The sequence below is a fragment of the Epinephelus moara genome, chromosome 20 (genome assembly GCF_006386435.1).
Source record: "Epinephelus moara isolate mb chromosome 20, YSFRI_EMoa_1.0, whole genome shotgun sequence".
In the NCBI taxonomy this organism is placed as follows: domain Eukaryota; kingdom Metazoa; phylum Chordata; class Actinopteri; order Perciformes; family Serranidae; genus Epinephelus; species Epinephelus moara.
Window position 1 is genome coordinate 5,152,048 of NC_065525.1, and position 25,228 is coordinate 5,177,275.

Consider the following 25,228-nt stretch of genomic DNA (forward strand, 5'->3'; position numbering starts at 1 on the left):
GCATGCAGATGAGCTTCCCTGAGACGGTTTCTGACAGTTTGTGCAGAAATTCTTTGGTTATGCAAACCGATTGTTGCAGCAGCTGTCCGGGTGGCTGGTCTCAGACAATCTTGGAGGTGAACATGCTGGATGTGGAGGTCCTGGGCTGGTGTGGTTACACGTGGTCTGCGGTTGTGAGGCCGGTTAGATGTACTGCCAAATTGTTGCCTTTGGAGACGGCTTATGGTAGAGAAATGAACATTCAATTCACGGGTAACAGCTCTGGTGGACATTCCTGCAGTCAGCATGCCAATTGCACGCTCCCTCAAAACTTGCGACATCTGTGGCATTGTGCTGTGTGATCAAACTGAACATTTCAGAGTGGCCTTTTATTGTGGCCAGCCTAAGGCACACCTGTGCAATAATCATGCTGTCTAATCAGCATCTTGATATGCCACACCTGTGAGGTGCAATGGATTATCTCGACAAAGGAGAAGTGCTCACTAGCACAGATTTAGACAGATTTGTGAACAATATTTGTGAGGAAATGGTCTTTTGTGTGTATAGAAAATGTTTTAGATCTTTGAGTTCAGCTCATGAAAAATGGGAGCAAAAACAAAAGTGTTGCGTTTATATTTTTGTTCAGTGTAGATTAATCTCTGATAGTAAGATAAAATGATCTGATATCAGTTGGACACTAGGGGTGTAATGGTCCACAAAATTCATGGTTTGGTTCAATACGACACAGAAGTGTCAAGGTTCAGTACGTTTTCCATACAGCAAAAAAGTAGAAATGCCAGAGAAATTTCCTTGATTTTTAACATTTTAAATGAACAAAAGCTAAAATAGTTTGGGCTTTTGCTTTTTTGTACAAAGCAGAAAAGACTGAATTGTGTCCTTACTAAATTGTGAAGTTGTGGGTTTATATCTGCTTTTGTTGAATTTGAGTATATTATGTTGTGATATTTTTTTTATTTAAAACTATTTTAAAAATCTACATCCATTTTCTTGTAAACACAGACAAAATTCATTGAGAAATTGACATTTAACAATGCTAATAACAACAATGCTAATACTGAAGTCCTGTTTCTGTGTAACTGCTTCCAGCTATGATGCAACATATGTTTCAGTAAAAGTCCCACTGATATTGTAGAGTTTTCAACCCAATAATATATTTTGATGAGAAACACTAAACGGGTGAAATATATTGTCATTTCTAGCCCCTAACCCACACCACCACCCAGTGGTCTGGCAGTCTCTTACCCCTCTCTGCCTCTGTTGTGGATGGCCAGCTCCTCAGTGATGCCCTCCTCTGATTTAAAAGCATCCCAGTCCATCTTTGACTTTTCCAACGTACTCATCTTCTGTTTCTTTCCCCCAATACGATTCAGGATGCTCGACATGCCTGCAGGACGCTTGACACTGCAAACACGAGAGGGAGAACCTTAGGTATCAACACTACAGAGACACACTACAGTAGCTGAAGCATGTTTCTGGTACAGCTGCAATAATTTGTCAATTAACTGGTATATCAATTGGCAGAAAATGAGCAACTATTTTGATCACTGAATAGACATTTTAGGTATTACTTTAAATAAAAACTAGAATTATCACCCCACGGTTGTATGTCTCCTCACAGCAGTCAAGTTTCTCTTACATTTTACATCCATGTCTGTGAAAATATGGATGCTTCACACACATCTTCAACCTGGCAGCAAAGAATATCTATACAATCAGCACAATTTCAAGGTAGACACCCAAGATTAGTGTTACCAATTCAGTATCTGACCAAACGTCTCCCCTTCGGTTCCTGAGTATGGTGTTGAGTAATGGCCAGAAAAGTGTTTCATGCAGAACATTATGATGCCACAGGGAAGTTGACCTTTTGGATAAAAGATGCCATTACTTCATCCTTTTATCCTATCTGACATTTGTGTCAAGTGTTGTCATAATTAGCATATGAATTCTTGGGTTATGGCCACAAACATGTTTTTTGAGGTCACAGTGGCCTTAACCTTTGACCCTTCAACCACCAATTTCTCATCAGTTTATTCTTTAGTCTAAGTGGACGTATGTGCCAAATTGGAAGAAATTCCCTTAAGATGTTCTTGAGATATCACATTTATGAGAATGAGATGGATGCAATGTCACACTGGCCCTAGTCTCGCTCACCAGACCTTTCTCAAGAAAAGAAAGGTCTGGCTGGGCCGACTCTCACTTTAAGATTGGAGAAAAAAACGCCCCGGCTGCTTGTATTTCTTTCAACCAATCACAATCGTTCTTGGTGGTGCCACAGCAACGGTGCACTTGCAAAAATATTGCCGGGGGGAAACAGATTTTGGTGTAACACGCCCACAAAAATATCGCCTACAGGACGCGAACCATGGCAGAAAAATGGCTACATCCCCGCAAGATCAAACACTGCAAAAGTTAGTAAAGGACGTGTTGAAAACTGCAACCGGATGTGGTAGGGCGGGACTTCAGCGGGTGGCTCGTTCCGCCTAATGAGAGGCTGATCTTTGCAGCGAACTTCCACCCACTCAGACTACACTGGCCTTGACCTTTGACCACTGAACTCTAATCAGTTCATTGCTGAGTCCAATCGCGCCATATCGTCCATATCGCGCCATATCTCAAGAACTCCTTGAGGGAATTTCTTTAAATTTGGCACAAACGTCCTGTTTGTGCCAAATTTAAAGAAATTCCCTCAAGGAGTTCTTGAGATATGGCGCGATATGGACGGGCAGACGTATGGACGTATGTACAGTATGTACAGACAGATGGGCTGACAACCTGAAAACATAATAATAATAAATCTATTTATATAGCGTAATTCATGCATAAAATGCAACACGAAGTGCTGAACATAAAAGACAATCAAAACATCTGTGATAGAGAAAAAAAGATGATAAAAACATAGGATAAAATAATAATAATAATAATAATAATAATAATAATGATAATAATAACAACAAGTGAACAAAAAAATAAAAGATGAAGTAAAATTCAGTTAAAACTACAGGATAAGATAAGATAAAACATCCATCAGTTAAAAATACATTTCAGGAGAAAGCAATGGAAAAAGATGTGTCTCAAGATAAAAGTTTAAATAGATGTAGAGTCCCTAAGACCTTCAGGCAGGCTGTTCCAGAGTGTCCAGAGAGTCAGAGAATCTTAGGGGCCTAGCAGGCACATATACCTTGACCATGTCAGATAGATAATGCCTCCAGCTACTGCTATTGCCAGTGCAGAGGCATAAAGAAGCCAAAGATTTGCTGGTTTCATGCTTCTTAATTGTGAGAATGTATTGCTTTTCTTCGTCTCACATGATAATAAACTTAATAACTTTAGATTTTTGGGCTGTTGGTTGGCTAAAACACACCATTAAAATGCGTCATCTTCTGCTCTGGGACATTACACAACAGGCATGTTTCACTAATTTCTGACATTTTATTGACAAAACAATTAACCAAGGAAATACTGGGCGGATTAATCCATGATGAAAATAATGACTAGCTGCAGCCCTAGTTTCTGGCATACATGGGACAAACTTAATGATGAAAGATGTTGCTACTGTTTCTGTTCTAAGTTCGTACAAGTCAGTCACAATTTTTTGTCTTCTCGATCAAAATGACCATTTAAATATTATATGAACAAAACAGGGACTCTTCCAAAGCACACAGTACAAACAGCAGCACATCACTAAACTGTGACAAATACATTCATCACAGTGAGCAGGTATGAGAAACATGGAGTTACACTTTTTGTGTCACAGAGACATATTTTAGTAGCAGCTATTTCTAGAACAAAAGACTTTGTCATGTAGCCTTGTAAGACTGTATACAGCAGACAGAGACGAGGTGATGAAAATGTATGAGCTCAACTCAAAGCCACTGAGACTACACAAGAATGTCTGAAGTCACAGTGTAACACTCAGAGCCAGTTTTGGTTTTGTTGGTGTGACTTTTAAGTGCAGGCAGATGTGTTATCTTTGCTGGGCTCATACTTCACTTGCATATATAACATACTTTTGTTGTGAGAAACCCAGAGCTAGCTGCACCAGCCACAGAAAATTACTCACAAGTAGAAGAACACTATTATTAAAGAATTATCTATGGAGTTATTTAAGTATTAAAATTTAATTATGCACATATGGCATAACAGGTGACAGGTAAAGAGAGAGCTCGGTTTCTTTCAGCCTGTGTCTCTGTGTATGTGCATTTGTGTGAGTGAGTGTGTGGCTCTGCTCGTCTCTCTCACTCTCTGTTTGGACACAACTGACAAATATGCTGAAGCATGAGATGCATATTCTTAATTTATCACAGTCAAATCATTTATATCACAGTTAATATACAATTAATGTCATTCATATTTTCGGTGTGTTTTCTTGGCAGACTCACTCGTGGAAAAATATAGACTAGACATTGAAACTGCTACTGCAGAAAGCAAACTGGCCAGAGTGCTTGGCACCACATCGCTAAACAGCCCAACATGGGAGCCGCAAGCAAGCGGACAGCATTCTACGGAAAATCGTTGCACTTCACACCCAAGATTAGTGTCACCAATTCAGTATCTGACCAAACATCTCCCCTTTTGTTCCTGAGATATGATATTGAGTAATGACCAGAAAAAGTGTGTCACAGTGAAGTTAACCTTTGACCTTTTGGATATAAACTCATCAAAGTCATCTTAATTATTATATCCTATTGGACATCCTACAGTGACCTTTGACCACCAAAGTCTTATCAGATTATTCTTCAGTCCAAGGGGATGTTTGTGCCAGGTTTGAAGAAATTCTCTCAAGGTATTCTTGAGATATCACATTCACAAGAATGAGAAAGATGAGGTGACAATGACCTTGACCTTTGACCAATATAATTAATCAATTTATCACTGAATCCAGGCGTTTGTGCCAAATCTTAAGAAATTACCTCAAGCTGTAATTGAGATATTGGGTTATGAAAATGAGATGGATGCAAGCTCATGCTGGCCTTGACCTTTGACCCTTGACCACCAAAATCAAATCAGTTTATTGTTGAGTCCAAGTGAATGTTTGTGCAAAATTTGAAAAATGCATTCCTTCATGGCATTCTTAACAGAATACGTTCACAAGAATGGGACATAAGTACGTATGTACGACAGTTGAACAATCTGAAAACATAATGCCTCCTGCAAAAGCTGTTGCCAGCTCAGAGGCATAAAAACAGACATCCAATAGATATCCATCCCAATGTGGAGAGAAAGATGTGGGCAATGGGGACTATAAACTCTGTAGGGAGCTGGAGGACACCAAACTTTTTAAAAGATTTTCGGCTTTTTTTTGTCCTTTACTTGACAGGACAGCAAAAGGCCACAGGTTGGAATCAAACCCACAGCCGCTGCAACAAGGACACAGCCTTTGTACATGGGGCATCTGCTCTACCAGGTGCGCTACTCAGCGCCCTGAGGACTGTTAATTTAGTGTCAACATCATTGGGCAGGTTACTTCCGAAATGTTATTACTAGATTACTAGTTACCCTGTTAAAAAATTTAAGTAGTAATGTGACTATTTTCATATTTATTTATTTATTTGCCTATTTCTCTCCATAATATCCTTCTGTGCTGTTAATCCAATTTTCCCCAAATCTGTAATGAAGCATCTCTATTCACAAAAGGTTACGAAACGAACTTGGATTCTTGTATATTTACAACATTACTGTATATGTGACTGCTTTCTTTAAACATTAAAATGAGATATCTTTTAACATAGCCCAAAATGATATTGGTTGAAAGTAATTTTAGGTCAACACACACACAATGACAAGAACACAGCCAATACATTGGCTGCATTACAGACATGCAGAGATACAAACGCAGCATCCATCCATCTACTGAGGCATGTGATTAATGATTTTGTTTCTGTGATGTTCCACTCTATAGAGAGGCTGGTATGACAAGCTGCTAATGTAATGTACCATTAATACAAACACACACAAACAAACAAACAGGCTCGCATGCGCACACACACGCAAGCACGCACGCACGCACACACACACACACACACACACACACACACACACACACACACACACACACACACACACACACACACACACACACGCTCATCCATCCAGGATAGACGAGTGAATGCAATCAGTCAGGAGGGCTAATTTAGAAGACTCGCTGCCCTTCCACATACTGGATTGATTTAATGAGATGGGGCTTAAATGTCACAACAATAAGAATCCGTCTATTTAACACTTTAGTGCCATCCTCTATTAAAAAAAAAGAAGATTCAGCTCTGTAAAAATGTGTTTTTGCTGCCCAGAACTGATCTAATATTGTTTGTTTTTCAGCCTGCCTTTCATCGCACTTTCATTTTCGTATCACTGCTGCTCTCTCACTGGTCTCATTATGGTATGCATTCTTTGCTATACATGGGTTAGGAAACTGTCATATTGAAATTTAAGGAGTGCTGATGGATTCATGTTATCAACTCAAACACTGAGTAACATTACAAGTAAAGGTTCCACCTGAAAGTCGGCCCAGTGAATTAGGTAATTTTTTTCTCAGTCTACAGCTGCTGCAAAAGGCAGCAAAACATCCTTTCATTTTATAGTTATAGTTAACTAATAACACTTGCCACTGTGTGAACAGTAAGTACATAAGCTTTAAAACCAGCCACAACTCAGCCCTGAGCAATACTGACCGTCCTCTACTGACCACTGCAGTGTTTTTGGCTCCACCTTTTAGTACCAGATCTGTGTGCTACTGTAGGTACCCTGACAGAGGGGTGGCCAAAAATGGGGACAGCACAGAACGGTTCCATTGGTACCATCCACAACTTTTCACAGTGGAAACAGAAAAAATGTGTACGGAACTGAACTGAACCATATCGGACTGCTTAGTGGAATTGGGGCTTTATTTGTAAGTATTTAGTGATATTTGACCTGATGGTTGGTTACAGCAGTGCTCTACTGCCAGTGTCTCCGTCACTGTTATTTACAGCTATTTGGCTGTGGTGTTACATAACCCTCTTGAGAGAAATGTTCCCTGCTGACAAACGCTGAGTTGTGTCAGTCTTGGTGTAGAGTGTTGATGTCCAAAAAACACAAGCACATCTTTGAAATCTTTAGGAAAGTTAAGTTTTGTTTCAGATGAGATTGTGCAGCAGCAATTTTTGACCTGAATAGCTGACCTGCAGTGTAATACAGTGCATGGTACAGTTAAAATCATGTTACAAATGTATTTATAAAAACAGATAAAAAACATAAGTACCATTCATAAGAGATAATGGAGATGTGAAATGGAACGCCCTGATAAGCTATCGAAAGCTTGAGAATAAGGGGCCGGACTTTAAAACGGGTTCACTAACATGTCTAGATTTAAGAAAAGAAAATGCATGTAATATACAGTACCTGTGAACCTTTGAAAACCAAACTAAAGCTCATACATTTAAGTTTATGTAGGGTTTAAGGCTTTTTCTAATCTCATATGTATGAGAGGAAAACTCACTTGGAATAAGGTCACCGAGTCTGTTGTTGAGCTTAAATAAAATATTATACATTAGACATTACATTCAGTGAGCTTCAGAAGACTGCAGCTGTGAAAAAGAAGGTCAGTTGGAGCATTTACCTCAGACCAGGATATGGCATGTTTAACTTTCTTTTGTAGAATCTGTAATTTCATACAATAACCATAAAAGGTATTGCACCATATAACATTACAGTAATATGTGGCTCATATTAAGACTTGTATACGGTTAAAAGTGCTTTAAGTAGAAAGAAAAGCCTCATCTTGAAAAATAAGCCAACATATTTGGACAATTTCATTGTAAGTTCATCAGTATGACACCCGAAGCTTAAAGATTAATCTATACGTATCCCCAGGAATTTGGTTGAATTCACTCTCTCAATAGCCTAACCATTTTTTCTGCTACAAACATGTTCAACATTTTTTAAATTTTTACTAAAATTAAAAATATTGAAGCTCGTCTTATATTTAAGGATAAAAACCAGGATATAAACCATGTATCCACCTTCATCAGTTCCTCATTTAGAATATTTTGCAGATAATTTAGATTTTTATGAAACAAAAATAAATTGGTATCATCAGCATATAATACTTTGTGTCGAATGCTAAAAGAATGTACAAAATAATTAATATACAGCATGAAGAGGAATTTCCCTAAAATGGAATCCTGAGGGACACCATATTCGATGATTTTATTTTGAGATTTTTAACCATCCACATTAACATATTGCTCCCGCCCACACATATAGCCTCGGAACCCATTGAGTGCTGTGCCTCTGACACCATAATGTTGAACTTTGCTTTGAAGTATTTCAAAGTCAGTGGTGTCAAATGCTTTTGACCTTTATCAATAGCATCATTCATTTTTTCAAAGAGATCCAGAATTACCATACAAGTGGTGCTCCTTTTTCTAATGCCATATTGTGATGAAACAAGAATATTTGATTTATTTAAATAATCACAATGTCTACTATACACAATTCTCTTCAATACTTTAGCAAGAACTGGTAGTACAGATAGGTCGGTATTGTACAGTTTCACTTATGTGTAGAAATATGGGAGTTCTACAGTTCAGAAAATGTAGTGCCAAGGAAGAGGGCTGTTTTACAGCAAGGTAAAGTGGTGAAAATATTCTCAATATAGCATCCAATTAGACTGATATTGTTTTTTTTAAGATAGGGCTGTGGAATTTGTTTTTTTGCCTAAAACCACAGCAGTGCATTGCTGAGCTTCTGATACTCCCATCTGCCACTCCAACAGGGAGCATGCTGACTGCCATCTACTGTAATACATTGACCATGAATAAGTACCTCACACAGCCCCTCTTCAAAAATTCTGAACTATTGCTTTAAGTGAAGTGATTTATAGAGTATGAAAAGAATCTCTAGAAAAAGCTATTAATCATTTAGTGAAAGCATAATGATTTTCCACTGGAGACCACAGCAGATTGAGCTTTTCATTTACTGCTGCATGACTGGACACAGACGCTGTTAATTACTAGGAACTATTTAAACACCAGTCATTTTGGTATTCCACAATTACATACAGCCATGAGAACCTCATAGTAACATATTTAACTGCAGTGTGTTGATGTTTGGTTTGATCATGCAGTGAAGCTTAACCAAAGACCAAAATTCCAAACTTGTTTAGAATATTTTGATACTGCTTTGATAAGGGACAATTCAAATATGCTTGAGCGAACTCGTGTGACTTCAATGGATTTGTACCATCCAGTCAAAACTCTCTCCATCACCACACATCTTGGTTCCCTGTCTTTTTGTCTAACTCTGTTCTGTACAGTATCCTAAGTGCTCCACCACACATAGCCAAGCCAGCTGCTAGAGTGCTCCTGCTTTAACTGTGTGTGTGTGTCCTAACCCGTGTCATTGTGCAGGCTGAGACTTCCTTCCTGTCTATGAATAGACCGATAACTTCAGTGCATGCTTCCACTCAAGCCACAGCTGAACCTTTTCATCTGTACTATTAATAATTTTATACTTAAGGATTTCTTGTTAGCCTTTGTCATTCTTATCGATGTATCAGGAATCCAAATGGTACACGCATTTTTGAATAACCTCAATACAGCCAGTGATGTTAAAGCCACCTTGCACCAAACTGCACGGAGAATTATTATTGAGAAACTGCCAGCTGTACATTCACTGTAGTGAAAAGACTTTTCACCTAAACAGAAATGTAAAGATGGTATTATTTAAGAGTTTGATGTACAACAGTTCATCCTCCATCAGCCCAGTATGTCTGTGCAATGTCTTCAACTATATATATATATATATATATATGGCAAACAGTAGTGGTTAGAGTACTAAAAATCTATACTCAAGCAAAAGTACAATTACTCCCATTAAAAAAATGACTCAAGTAAAAGTGAGAGGCCTACTCCAGTTACTATGATTACTGCCCCGGGGTTGTCTTACAGTTTACATCCCTGTCTGTGTCACCAAATCAGTATCTGACCAAATGTCTCCCCTTCTGTATCTGAGACATGACATTAAGTAATGGCCAGAGAAGTGTTTTCACAGAACATTATGATGTCACAGTGAAGTTAACCTTCGACCTTTTGGATATAAAATGTCATCACTTCATTTTTTTATTCTATTAGATATTTGTGTGAAGTTTTGTCATAATTAGCATATGAATTCTTGAGTTATGGCCAAAAATTAGAATCAGTTTATTCTTCAGTCCAAGTGAACGTTTGTGTCAAATTTAAAGAAACTAGTCCATACCCATTGAGTGCACAGCTGCCCACGTACAGTTTCACATGGTGTGTGTTTGGGATCATAGGAAATTGCAGATTAAATAATCAACTGAACCCATTAAGAAGAGCAATGTATTCAGACAGAGGCTTTGTGAATTTGATAGTACGCTTGCTTTACTGACAGTACAGTAGTACCATTGCCAATAGTGGGATAGTTAGTGGGCTAAAACTGCACATAAGTAGTTGAGGTGGCACGTTTAAAGGCAGATAGTTTAAGTGTTTATATGTTGTATTATTTAAAAGTGGGGCGCACAGGTAGTTCACATGGGAAAGGTGCGGCTAGCCCTTGTTGCAGCGGTTTATTATTTAATATAGCGCACGCTCATGAGCTGCAGGCAGGTCAGCCCTAGCTTCGTACTGGAGAAATGTCAAATATTGAACATCCTATCACTCATTTAGACAAAAGTAGATCGGAAAATAGGGCCCAGGTTGAAAAAAACCATTAGTTCCCCTTTAAAGACCTACAGACCCAGTTATAATGACATGAGGACCATTCACTGTGGATGAGAGGCTGATTATCATAACATTAGAAGAAGTGCCACTTATTATTTTGTTTGACTATTTTAGTACTGATAACTGTGACATTACATAAAAGTATCATCTCAATCTGCAGCAAACAAACAAACTTTACAAGCTCTGTGAGTGTGTGCACAAGGTTAATGAGGGAGTGGTGCTGATGGGTCTTTCCTGTTGTGCTGGGTGTCCCCCCCTTCACACACACACACACACACACACACACACACACACGCACGCACAGGGCTGAGATAAATAGGAAATAGCTTGTGGTCACACTGTACTTCCTGTCTGTTGGAAGATGATTTCCCATTTCCTGTCTAAGGTTTTGGAGAGAAGATGTGCACATCCCCAAATGATCTGAATTCCAATGGCAACAAAAGGTATTAACCCCTTATCATTCTGCTCAACCATGTGGTAGAGCCCATTTTGAATTACTATATCTTACCTAAAAATGTGTTGAACTAACCTTAACCTGATTGCGCTATTTCAAGGTATGTTATGCAAAAAAAAAATCCAATAGATGTCGCTGTGTCCGCAAACAGTATGCCTTTTCTGTTTGCCTTCTACAGGAAGTTGGTAACAAAATAAGTCACTCCAGATGTGAGGGCGCTGTGTGGTGGGATTTTCCAAAGTAGGCAAGTTTTTCTAACATTTTGTAGTTTTATAGGTTTTACTGAACCGATTTATGTAATTTTATACAAAAATTTTGAGTCTAATAAGGATCAAATAATTCATAAAAAAACATGGTCTACTAAATAGTTGATTTTTTTCCTTTTGATGTTAAAGGTAGTGAAGCTAAGCTTATGTAACTAAAACTGACTATTTGCTATCAAAGAAAAACACTTCTGATTATTCACTGTTATCAAATAATGCATGTAATGTCATCCATTGAATATATGCTTAGATAATTTAGTAAGTATGATTTTTTTATTCAACTAACAATTGACTTATCATTTTATGGTAAAGGTAGTGATGCTAAGATAATAAATTTACAATTTTTGTCAAATTATAAAAAGGATTAATATTCACTCTTTTTATTATCATATATTTAATGTTATTCCATCATATATTTGATGAGAAAATTCCATAGCAACAAACTGATCTATGTTGGTATACTAATATATTACTAGCATTTTAACAGTATATGGTTTGTAATTTTATTTTTTTCTTTCTGTTTTACAATTACAATGGAGTGACCTCTCAACCATTTGGTAGAGGCATATATTTAAAAAAAAACATTGATTTTTGTTATTATTGCCCCAAGGACATTAGAAATGCAATGAAACACGCGCACACATACCACTTCTGCTGTACTGAGGCACTCACCAGCCGACTGCTCCTGATAGCTGCGATGGCTAAAACAAATTGCAGGATGAATGGAGTCTAACTTTAACAATACAACAGCAAATATCCACAGCATTCACTACAGAGGCCATCTCTGTAAAGTTTCAACAAGTGCAATTTCAAATGTTCTGACTCAGGAAACCCTGGAGCTCCTTAAAAGCAGCATTTTACAACACTTTGCTACAAGTTGCAGTGTCAAACATTAGTTAGCCAATCTATGATACTAATCCAAATTTGTTGGTGTGGGGTGTGAATGTTATGTGTAATGGTGTGTGCGTACCTGGGGCCAGGAGGAGGTTGTTCGCTGGGTGATGAGCTCTCCTTCTTGTCTCCATTCTCCTCCTGTATGGTGTTCTGGCTCTTCAGATAACTCTTAGCTTCCCTGGAGTCTGCTGATACCACTTTATCCACCCTGACAGACAGAGACAGAAACACAGCGGGCTCAACTCCGGAGCTGCTCATTGGAATCTAGAGCAGTGGTTTTCCAATGCACACTGGTGTACTGTGATGCCAATCCAGGTGTGCCGTGGAATTTTGTGATAACCACACATTGTAACTGCAATATTCAGCTGGGCCTGGAATCATTCACTCCATAGTTGTCCAACCCAAACCAGTGTATTGCAAAGGTCCCTATCCTCACATGTAGTTTAATTCCATTTAATTTAAAAACCTTCAAGGGGAACCTATTTATCGCCGTTCACGTGAGGGAAAGGGTGTGACACATCTAAAGCCCTGATTGGCAGCCAGTGTGAGGGATGATAACAATTAAAAGGGGAAAGCATGAGTGGGACAATGGATCACTTTATTGTACCAAGCAAATTACAACAAAGCACCAATGAAGATGACCTACCACCTAAAGAAAAGAGAAAAAATTAAACTGTCAATAGACAATATCACGAAAGCTACCCGTCTTATTTTTTCCTATTTTTTACAGTCTTATGTCGTGATAAGAGTGATAACACCTTTGCTGTGACTTTGAATTTTGGTCACCTGACATCATAACCTAAATTCAATCAAATATCAACATCTAACAACATTGGCGGCCAGCAGGGTAAGAGGTTTCAGGTTTCAGATTGTTCAACAGTGAGTAGCCAAAGTCATGTAAAATGCTTCTTCAGGGGTTTTCCACCCTGACCAGAATACAGTTCTGTGGTCATATTCTAATATACTGAACACTGTGCAAAATATTGTCAATCAGCAGCTTCAGTACAAGAATCTCTATCAGACCTCTGTCTTAAAACAATATTGGTGGAACCCTGATGCTAAGGCACTGATGAAACTCTAGTAAATGTTTTGTAAGGCAGGAAATAAACTGTTTCCTCAACAACTTCCACTTCAGTTTGGTGTGGTGGTGGCAGCATTACTACACGAGTGGAAATGTATAGAAAAATGCACATGTAATGACGGTGAGTAATCATGTGACTGAATGTGGGAAAACAGACATAATGTTAAGGCTGCACTAATTGGTCTTAAGAAATCTCAAACTGTGCTTAATCTGTTTTGTCAATCGATCAGAATGCAGTTTGACTTTTTTACACTTAAAGTCAGAAAAAAATGTAGAGGTGTTATTTATAGGTTATTATGCGAAGGCTTTACTGGTCCGGCTCACCTGAGATCAAATTGGTCTGTATGTGGCCCATGTACTAAAATGAGTTTGACACCCCTGAAACAGCTATGTCCACATTTTCTGAGACATAATCTATAAATCACAATCACAAATAAAAAAAAAGTCTGAAATCACAGTAGGATAGTTTTAGTGCATGACAGGCTAATAATTCATAACCGATCAAGTGTTAGATTCCTCAAAGGCAGGCATAAACATATATTTTTTTAAACATAAGCTTCCATGTAGAGTTCTAGTATTCCATTACGCTCTACATTACATACATACACACATAAATGTGAGTCAAATTGAATGTAAATGCATATCCCTATCATTTCTTTATCAGTGGAAGCCCAGTGGATGTTTCTGAACAGATTCCTCGGCTGATTTTCCCCAAGGGTTCATTTAACCTTTGTCATCCTCATCATGAGTAATGAGAGGAAATCTGCTTAGGGCTGCATAAAATCTCTGTGTGAATATGCCTGGAAGGTACTGATACAGTATTTTATTACACCAAATTAACTAGTTTTACTGTATATGTACAAGTGTGGCACAGTCTTACAGGACTGCAGATAACGATTAGTCAATCTTGGTTAATTTTCACACATTTACATTTAAATGTTGATTAATGTGCACTTTCTTTAACAAATACATAGATACAAATATGCAGAAATATCATCTTTTTATGATGATAAAAGACCAAGATCCATCAACACAAATCCAATCCACACAGCTGCTGAGCCCATTCTGCATCTAAATGTTAAAAAGTAAATATTAAGACAGGGTGTATGCTCGCCTCTGCCTCTGCCTTTACGCACATGCTATATAAAAGGACACACACAGAGAAAGACACACTATGGGGTGAGATAGGGAGGCTATATGAGGAACAACCACTGCATCCTCTGGGAACATCAGTGCTGCACAGACTCCACAACCACTTGCATCCATCATGGCGGCACTGAAAGGCTTTCCCTGTTATGTATGCTAATTATATGCAGCCATAATTACACAGAGCACACAGTGAGGGCGAGTCTTGTCTCAGGCACGAGAAAGATATCGGAGTCCTGAGGAGAATAGCCTGAAAAGACACGAGGGCAACAGCAGGCTCGACTGGTGGTCCTCTGGATACTATTTGAAATATCGCAGTATTTGGTGCCAACGGCCGTCTTCACTGAAAAAATCAATGCTCAAATCACACATTAGAGCCTGCAGCAGTTTTTTTTGTGGCTCTGGGGATATGTTACAACCATCCTCCATGTACTAATCTTATGCTTCTGTAATTACAGAGCACACAGCTTCATGCATAATCAATCAGATGAATTATATCCAGGATCATATCTGGTTTCTGAATACAGACCACTCAGACATAAACATTTAGGATGGGACATTAGTCGCTCCACATAACTAGCATCTTTTCAGACTGCAGGGGCGTGGCTGTCTGTGTGATATACAGTATGTTCATCTTACACAGTCATAATTATACTGTTTTTATGGGGAAACACTCGGCTGTTTGTGTGGCTCTTATTGAAGGAATGTCATGAGCTGTGATAATTACTCAGGCTCAGTTAGAAACATTACTGCAAACTGAGTCTGTTCCAGGGGCTAATTAAACTGTTCACACTGTCAGCTACGTATAATTAAAGCATGGGATTACTGCCTACATTGTAGGGTCAATTGTTGAGGTCTGCTTTAAACGTGCTGCTGAGGCTGAGATAAAATCTATTTTCCAGTCTTCACTAAGAGTGGGAATCACCAGAGGCCGAACAATACTTTTGTCACGATACAATATTATTGCAAATTTAAACATTTTGCAATATGCTGAGTATTGCGATAACATATATTGAGATGTATTACCTTTTTTCAACTGCAAATTATGTTTATCAAAGAAAGAAATTGTCAGCATCTATTTTATCTAATGAGATAAAGTTTTAAAGATAAAGTTTCTCATTTCAGTCATTAACTATTATTGTAGCAGAATGAATCCAGTGGACAGAATTTTTTAAATTTCTATTTGTAATATTAATAATTTATATAACAAATTCCTACTCCCTACTCTTTACCAGCTTTAATGTGAAAATGTTCATTAGAGCGTTGGACAGAATAAACATGCTGGAGACTTTGCTGGTCTTAAAGCCTAAAGGTCTGTAAAGTCTGTCCTGAGGGTGGTGCTAGAGTTAATGATTTACTACATGAGAGCCAGGTCCTGTTTCTTTTTTCAATAATACTGGTTTCAACAGTATTAAAAACGGAACACTGTCTTAATTGCTGGTTATTGGGAGAACAGTAAAAGCCAAACTTCAGCATTTTTACTGTATGTAAGTGATGGAGAAGTTAACTGACGACTCCCACATCAGGTTCTGTCTGTGATGATTCTGGGGTGGTTATGATCCATATTCATCAACTTTGAACTAGAGGTGTACAGAGACATCATAATCTGTATCTGATCAACCAACAAAATTATCTGTCTCTGTATTCGGATAGAAGACCGGACATGGTCTTCTATCGGTTTATACAATCAGTCACGATAAACCAGGTAAATGTTGTGTTTTCCAATATTGGCAATGCAATTGTTGTACCTTTAAAGCATCAGATTAATTATCCATATGGGCACATAATTAACTGGGAAATATATTTCCACATCCTCATACTGTAGCCTGCTTGTCATCTTTCTCTTATTTTTATTTCTAACTAAACTAAGTTTATGAACAGTATGAAGCCCAGTACTATGGAATGCTATTCATTCATTGTCCATTATCTATAACTGCTTATCCTATTCAGGGTTGTAAGGGGCTGGAGCCTATCTGAGCTGACACTGGGCGAGAAATCGGGCACACCCTGGACAGGTCGCCAGATGATCACCGAGCTGGTTACATAAGCTACTTTTACACTGGCTCTACAAAGTTGCAATTTCATGCTGTTATGCCACCTTGCCATTCTGTGTAAAAGGCTAAATCACAGAATGGGGGGAAAGAGTTGTCTTTAAGATGGCATCAGAGGTAGTAACAGTGCCAAAGTGATGTCTCTATAAACAAGACAAAAACAGTACAAAAGAAACACATCCCAAGATCAATGGAGTGCATGTGGGACCAAAGAAACATCTAGCAAAGTAGAAAACAAATAAATCCGCACACCACAAAGAAACAAACCAGATTTGTTTGTTTTCTACTTTGTATAAACAAGACAGCCAGCAGGACGGGATCATGGGTGGCACATGTTACATTTTGACGACATGTTATACGCGTAACCCTCTGCAGGAGTTTTAAAAAGTAGCCAATAGCAGTTAGCAGCAAACTCAATAAAGAAGAACTGAAAACAGTGAGGTTCAGGAGCAGAAGATGAGATCAGCCGCCAACAGAGATGGTAAATGATTGTTTTTACCATGTTATGCCATTGTTATTGTTTATAAAGTGCTAAAGACACGTATGTTATATGTCACAATGGAGGCTGACGCTGTTGTATTACGCCCATCACACCTCTTTTGCTGCCACGATGCCAGCATGCTGTCTAAAATCACACACTGAAGAAACATGATGCAGCCGTTGTTTGGCTCTGTGTAAAAATGCAAAGGCGGCGTAAAGAAGGGACTTCGTAGAGGCTCTATTGCGCCATCTCTGTGTAAAAAGGGCTGTAAAAACTGACAACCATTCACACTCACAGGCTTACAGGCAATTTATAGTCACCAATTAACCTAACCTTCATGTCTTTGGACTATGAGAGGAAACTGGGGAAGCCAGAGAAAACCACACTGACATGAGGATAACATGCAAACACACAGAAGGGTAGTTTCAAACCTGAAACTCTCTTGCTGTGACTAATTTAGTATTAAATAAATGAATACATAAATATGCAGATGAAATAAAGTTTAAAATGAATACATTTTGAAAAAAAAAAAAATATATATATATATATATATATATGTATATATATATATATACACACACACACACACACAAGTGCAAAATATACATAAATGATTCAATCTATTTCAATAAATAAATAAGTAGTTTTTTTAAAGGACATTTTCAGAGGACTACTTACATTTATTTTGGGAGAAAATTGTTTCTCAGCTCTTTTTATTTCCATCTGTTTAAATAACCATGAAATACTTAGTAGGGTGACAGTGGACGTTTCCATGAAACGTAATACATTACATCTTAAATGTATAAATATTGACTTAAATACAAGGTAAATCGTCATTTTTTAACATTTTTCAGTGTTTTAAATGGGAGAAATTATCACATACAGCTAAAAACCACAGGTTCCAGACTTGATTTTAATGTATAGTTTGTGAGGGTTTGACAGAAATCCAGCTACCACACTGGGCTTTTGACTCGCTGCTCCTGCACATGATGCCTCCTCCTGATGTGCTTCACCTACTGTGCGCTGATAGTGGCAAACACAACATAGGGATCAGTTTTCAATAGTGTGTCGTAACTGAAATAAATAGTTAGTAAAATCAAAGTCCAATGTTGTCAACGAAATGGGCATTTCTATCAATTGAAAGAAACATAATGTATAAACATGTAATTTTTCAGGTGGAATTAATATCTGTTTCCATCGTATTGTTTGTGCTTTCCCGACTAAGGTTATCGGATACAGGCACGTCCCTACTCTGAAGTGAATGTGTTAAGTGCTTAAATAACTGTGCACCTGTTCACATTGACACTTCATGGTAGTATGTGAGACATCAGGCTCTGAGAGAGCTACATAAAACTGAACTCATATCTGACTAAAGCCCTGCTACACAGTACTACCATCAACCCTCTGTGTGTGTGTGTGTGTGTGTGTGTGTGTGTGTGTGTGTGTGTGTGTGTGTGTGTGGCACCACCTACTGGTCAATGTGAAAATGGTCTGCCACCAAGCAAAGACCTTCAACATCATCTATACACTTTACAATTTGAAGTTATGCTGTGAGGTGTAGTGATTGCACTACATGGAGGAAAAAAAGATACACACAGAATGTCAGGAACTCTTATCTGCTGTGCAGTTTATCTAATTTATCTACTACATTATGTTTCAGGTAAGTTTCAACTTACAAGTGAAAGCTCTACCCGATTAAATTATTTGATACTTAATCATGTGTTTATTTTCTTCCTTTTTCTGGTTCATGAAAAACAAATCTTTTCACAGTCAAACTGTCTCAAACTGTTGATGATGGCGTACCTCACTTCTTCTCCAGCGAAGTCGAAAACTTTAGTGATGGTGACTTTAGCAGGTTCTGATGCTTTTGTTGTTGGACTCAAACATTCAGCCTGCAATACTGACGAATCATCCTGAGGATAAAACATAAGAATCAGTCAGGGAGAGAAAAGGTGACAGACAGTGTTTAGAGTTGTAAACAAGCTCTCTGTTTGTTAGACGCTGTGTTTTAAAACCAGTGGAAATAGAGCCCTGGAACAATTAAATGACCTACTATTACAACTGACCTATAACAATATATAGGCTACTCCTTTATTAGTCTGAGTGGGTGGAAGTTCGCGGCAAAGATCAGCCTCTCATTGGGCGGAACGAGCCACCCGCTGAAGTCCCGCCCTACCACCTCCGGTTGCAGTTTTCAACACGTCCTTTACTAACTTTTGCGGTGTTTGATCTTGCGGGGATATAGCCATTTTTCTGCCATGGTTCGCGTCCTGTAGGCTATATTTTTGTGGGCGTGTTACATCAAAACCTGTTTCACCCCGGCAATATTTTTGCAAGCGCACCATTGCTGTGGCACCGCCAAGAACGATTGTGATTGGTTGAAAGAAATACAAGCAGCCGGGGCGTTTTTTCTCCAATCTTAAAGTGAGAGTCGGCCCAGCCAGACCTTTCTTTTCTTGAGAAAGGTCTGGTGAGCGAGACTACTCCTTTATTACCTGAGACTCCAGACTTTCTTCCATGGATACTTATTTTCTTCAGTGATCTGACTGCTCAGATCACTGAAGAAGAGCAGAGCAGGTTAGCTGTTCCTGCTAATCTGCTAACTCCGAATCCTGCTTCGTAGTACAGGCCTCTGGTGATTCAATCAAATATGTATAGTTGACTGATTGAGGTATTGTTTGGCTAAGCGATGTCTGAAAATAACCAACATGTTAACAGCTTACAGTTTGATATAGGGTGAGATTTATTTAGAGCTGACAGTCTGATGCTGCTACACTGCATTACCGTACTACAGTAGCCTCCCCCCACTTCGGCAGCTCTCCATCAGCTGACACCAGCATCATTTAGTGATTTGTCACACTGACAGTGAATATTCACCAATCTGATGTGCCTGAAAATCTCAGTGTGGAAGCCTTGGTTAACCTGATACACATCAGCTTTTTGGCATTTTCCCATTTATCTCCTGATGTGTCTTTGCCACAAAACGGGGCACGGCCTTGGTGATGACACAGTGCCAGTCTGGTCTATGTGTATCATGTGATACTGGTGACGTTTCAGCGGTGACGCAGCGTAGCACTAGAGTTTAAATTAGTGATGCAAGGAACTTGTTTTGCATGATGTTAGACCTGTTTTGGGATTTTTATGAAAGCATTTTATATAATAACCAAAACAATGTCTTTTCAAAACTTTTCAAAAACCATTTCCAGACCTGGAAATCAATTTTTCTAATTTTCATTACTTTCCCAGGAAATTCATGACTGAGGGAAAATCTGTTTAGAACATGCAACCTCGTTATGTTTCTGTTTGAAACATTCACAGGGCTCCTGTCACTTTACAGGTTAATCACATGAAAGCACTTCGATGCTTTGGTACCCTCAAACCGTTTACATTTTAAACATGGTGCCATCTTCTTTGTACATTTTGGTTTTGAGCAAATTTACCTTCTGTGTGGTACCTGACTGTGAGGCAGGTGTGGGGTCTTTGGGTCTGGATCCGACGTCAGACAGGAAACTCGCCCACAGGTCATCGGATTTTTTCTTCTGCTTTGCCTCATCATCCTCGTGTGCCTCAGTGAATTTTCCCACCTCTTCCTCTGGTGGCGGGGCCTCTTCTGCTCCATCTCCATCCTTGTCCTTGTCTACCTTCAGTACTCCTTTCTTTCTCTTTCTGTAGATTTTTTCAAGGACACCAGCGAATAACGGTTATCAACATTCACATCGCAGACTTTTATTCAGAAATAGGTTTTTTCTTATGTGTCTTTGATTAAAAATAAACACTGTAGTAAATGCACTGAAAGATACTGAATTTTGTTGACTGGATAAAAAGGGCAGGCATTTCATTCAAGAATTTAGGAAAGTCACTGAACATGCCTGCTGATAAATTGTTTTTTATCCATGTTGTCGGACTGAAGTTTGGGTCCAGGTCCACTTCAGCGACTCAGAACAAAGTGGGAAAACTGGGGCCTAATATTTATTGCCGATTTCAGGTCATACTGAGAAACTGGAGGGTATTTACAGCGTTGGGGTGACGTATTACAGTAATGTATTACGTTTTAGCAGTAACAAAGTAATGTAACACATTACCAACAGGATTTTGGGTAATATTACTGATGCACGATATTGGATTTTTTTTGTTGATATCTTATATGCCGATGTATAACAATTTACTAAGCTGATAACCTATACTGATATACACCTTTTTCCCCACCTTATTTTAGTGATCATCAAGTCTCTTCTGTAGTGGAATGAACATGGTATTTTGCACACATACTCTTATCAAGATGGCCCACCAGCAGATGGAGACATGAAATAGAATGCTTTACAATGTATGTCATATTCAGTGTTTGTATGTTTACAGCATTTAGACTGACTGCTTCCCACTGTGCCAAAAATGATTGTGACAAATAGTGGATCATCGACCCTGGGATAAGTTTGATAAGTGAACACAATTAATTTATTTACTGATCTAAGTTTGTTATGGCGTTCTGGCCTGCATTATGATTAGGACTCAAAGTGAGGATATGGAGTTAAATAACTGTGTGAGAGCTGGCACTGGCTTTATTTCCAGACTTAAGTGATTTACACAATCCATATATGTAGGTGGTGAAGGTGTATGTAAGGTGACTGGAGAAGGAAAAGTGTGCGTCTGCCACCACAATGTTTCCAGTGCACTCTGTGTGTGCCTAATCGTGTTAGGTGCAGCGATTTTACACACAAAAACTATCTGAAAACCTAAAACATACTTGGTGATATGTATTTACAGTACTAGAAGATATTATTGGAAACTGTTGACACTCCGTTTCGCAATCATATCATTCGAGGTGAGATTTGAGTTGGCTTATAATATTTACAACTGAAAGGTGTTTATGGAAAAGTTATGGCTCACTAACATAAGCTCTAATAACGCCACTGGATTAAATGATTATCAATCTATCAATCTATAAGTAATATGATATTAATATCAGGCGAAATTTAATGTGTGAAAGCCTTTATTATACATATAATGATGTCTCTCACAGTTAATTTCCACAATTTCACCTCAGTTCACCAACTCACCATCTGTGTCACCAATTTCCACTGCCTCCAAAATGCTCCTGGGTATGTGTCAGAGTTTCAGGTCAGGCCTTGTGTTGTGCGTTCCTAATGGTTATAAATGAGACCTCAGACCTGTAGGTTATTGGATGAGCCTCTATTATTTTCTGGTCTGGTCTCGGCATTAATAAACATCTTACAGTGAGCTAGCTTAGCGTAGCCGTCTCCCTGTGTGTCTCACTGGAGCAGAATGTTCTCTGTCCTCTCCTTGACTGTCCTACCACAAGTCAGTATCTTACCTCATACTGATGTCCTTTTTCTTCCTCTTCTTCTTGATGACATCGCCAGGATGCGGCACACTGTCACCCTCGTGTAGAGGGTCTTCCTTTTCACACTCATTAATGTCGTCCTCGCTGAGGTTATCGTCTGAGGAAGAATAGGATGTGTATACACAGAGATCCACTAGTTAACAGACAGGGCAGGGGATTAATTCAATATTACAGTTTACTGAATTTCAAATGTATGGTTATTTTTATTTAATTGTTATTTAATTTGATTTTAATCACTTTGCCGTTTGAATTAATCATGGCGTCTTGGGACTGGGACTGTGGGAGGAAGCCAAAATCTAAGACAATATCTAGTGTGTTAACACAATATTAATATAAAACTGATATATTGCCCAACTCTTTTGTGATATGATAGCTGGAAATCTCTGTGTTAATATTATCAGCACTGAGATCAACAGATGTACTGGACTGCATTACATTCTGCCTCATCATGGTTGTAAATAGGACAGAGGACCAAAAATAGAAACACCTCTCAGTATGTAATGTGGTCAAGTACAACACCACCTTTAACTAGAGAATGCAATTTCTGAAGAAACTGTGGGTGTGAATGCTGCATGTTGAAAAGCTGACGCTACACTGCAATGCTGGCTTCAAGTATTGAATAATACCATTAATGTCTGAATGCTGTTGAATATTTTAAGATTTCTGGTCTCAGTTAACATTGCGTTAAATGCGACAGTTGGTGGAGTTTCTCTAACTTTCAGTTAGTTCAAAGTGTAGGTCAGATTGCTTCCACAGCAACACTGTTTGAAAGTTTTAGTCCATTTCAACAAAATATGATATGTAGAATTAAAACTGTGGGCGTGACAGCAAGTTAAAGAGAAACCTTTAAGAAGCTCTCTGAACTGCCAGGTGAGTCCCCCACTCTAGCTTCAAACATTTTATTTCATAGAAACCAATGTATAAACCTGAGAAGGGCATTTTTACCAAGCTGCAACAAGTCTGAATATTTAAAAAAGTTTGAATGGGATTTCAAAGTTGCTTACAAGCCAGAACGTATGAAAGATGGGAACATTTTATAGTCTGAATGGAGTTTTACATGAACGTAGGAATGAAGAAACAGGCTTTGAAAATGCTTGGAAAAAACGTAAATTTGAGTTTAACTTATACATTCCTCCATTCTTCTGATGCAGAAAATCTCCCGTAAAAAGGGTGAATATCTCAGAAAGTTTGAAAGACATGGATGATCAAAATAAAAGCATGCATGTTCTAACTGTGCTCAACATTTCGATGTCTGAATGAAGTTTCTATGCTGAAAAAGGCGGAGGGACTAGCGTGCCAAAAAGGTGGGCAGATTTTTTCCATACAATAACAGGGTGGTAGTTGGGTGGGAATGCTGCCCAGCTATCAGCTCAATAATAAACATATAATTGAAATGACATATTTCTGACAATGTCCACAAAAACTGAGCATGATAATTGGTAAAGGTAGATTTTATGGCTGAGCTGGGGTGTAGTTAATAAAGAGGCCACTAGTGTGCACAACTAAACATCATCATCATCATCATCATCTAATCAGTGATCAGCCACATCAAGCAGATTACATGAAATGTTAACCTGAGGAAGGGGAAGGACCGTTTGAAACAATTTAACTATGTGCTAGTGAGTCTAATAAAACGCTAAACACCGTACTTGGAGTGTACGAGATTGAAAATATATTAATATACGCGCTGTTGGATGGATCGAAATTCAAGCCGGATATCAGCAGTAGATTCACTTTCACTGATGACTCTTCAGATTTGATCATCGAGGTGTTTATATTTGCAGAGAAGCAATTCACCGATAAATGCTCGTTTTCTTAACGGGCTTTGGTACACAGTCAGAGAGCCGAGGAACAGCACGTTCAAATGTCACTTTACATGATGTGTTTTTTTACACAGCAGCTACATTATCATCTCTAATGCGTGACTGTTAACGTTGTGACTGAGCTAATGGTATTCATCTTCTATGACTAATTCATAAGCTATAACACTGAACACTTGAACCCACGAGAACCCTCCATGTGATGTTTCCTTCAGTACACTAACGTTGCTTTGCCGCCGCTTTTAACAACACAGGGGGTTTACAGCGCTCACCTGACGGGACGTAGTCTGCATCTTCATTAGATGAATATCCATCAGAGTCGTAGTCAGAATAGTTCATCATTTTGGAGGAAAAGCGTCAGACAGCTATGTTATTGAAGAAAAGGAAAAAGGGGCTTCAAGGCGCCAGTGTGTTTCCTACTAGCTTATTTACTGCTTTCACGGCGTTACAAACGGGACCCTAACTGGCTCCAAATGCCTCCTTACTTACACAATAAAGTTCAAATGCTGCTCTTTTAATTCTGTGATACATGCAATTAATTCAGTGTGCTGAAATGTTTGAAACGGAGTACTATTGTGCGTTTCTGGAAACGAGGAATACAATGTGACGTCCTATTGTGGCGACGACGGCAAGCTCCGAGGTTCAAACTGTTCGCCTAATGCGCTTATCTTCTTTTGTGGCGAGCACCAAGCAAGGTTAAGATGCATTAGTGCCACCTAGTGGGCTGGATATACGCTAGGGTATTTAAATAGGGTGACAAGTGAGACACTTTCTGATAATTTACCTTATTTATTTTTGATGATTTTTGATTATGATCCAAATGTCTTAGCTCCTCACATGATATCATTTTAGATAGCTTAAGAGCTCTACTATACTATTCAGAGGAAAAAAGATAGAAACAAACTACATTTTTCCAGGTGCTACCCTCAAACTGACACTTTTATTGCCATGGTGAGACACA

At 38.6% G+C, this 25,228-nt stretch overlaps 1 protein-coding gene across 1 annotated transcript in view; it reads right to left on the reverse strand.

Moving 5' to 3' along the window:
* The window catches only part of cfdp1 (craniofacial development protein 1), a 29,515-nt gene extending 4,624 nt beyond the window's left edge, over positions 1-24,891 (reverse strand). The window contains exons 1-6 of the mRNA XM_050072289.1: positions 24,540-24,891; positions 22,418-22,544; positions 20,529-20,754; positions 18,892-19,001; positions 12,406-12,537; positions 1,243-1,401 (exon numbers count right to left, since the gene is read on the reverse strand). Of these exons, the coding sequence (XP_049928246.1) occupies positions 1,243-1,401; positions 12,406-12,537; positions 18,892-19,001; positions 20,529-20,754; positions 22,418-22,544; positions 24,540-24,609 (824 nt within the window). The 5' untranslated portion in view covers positions 24,610-24,891. The remainder of the gene's footprint in view (positions 1-1,242; positions 1,402-12,405; positions 12,538-18,891; positions 19,002-20,528; positions 20,755-22,417; positions 22,545-24,539) is intronic.
* Between the last annotated feature and the right edge of the window lie 337 nt (positions 24,892-25,228).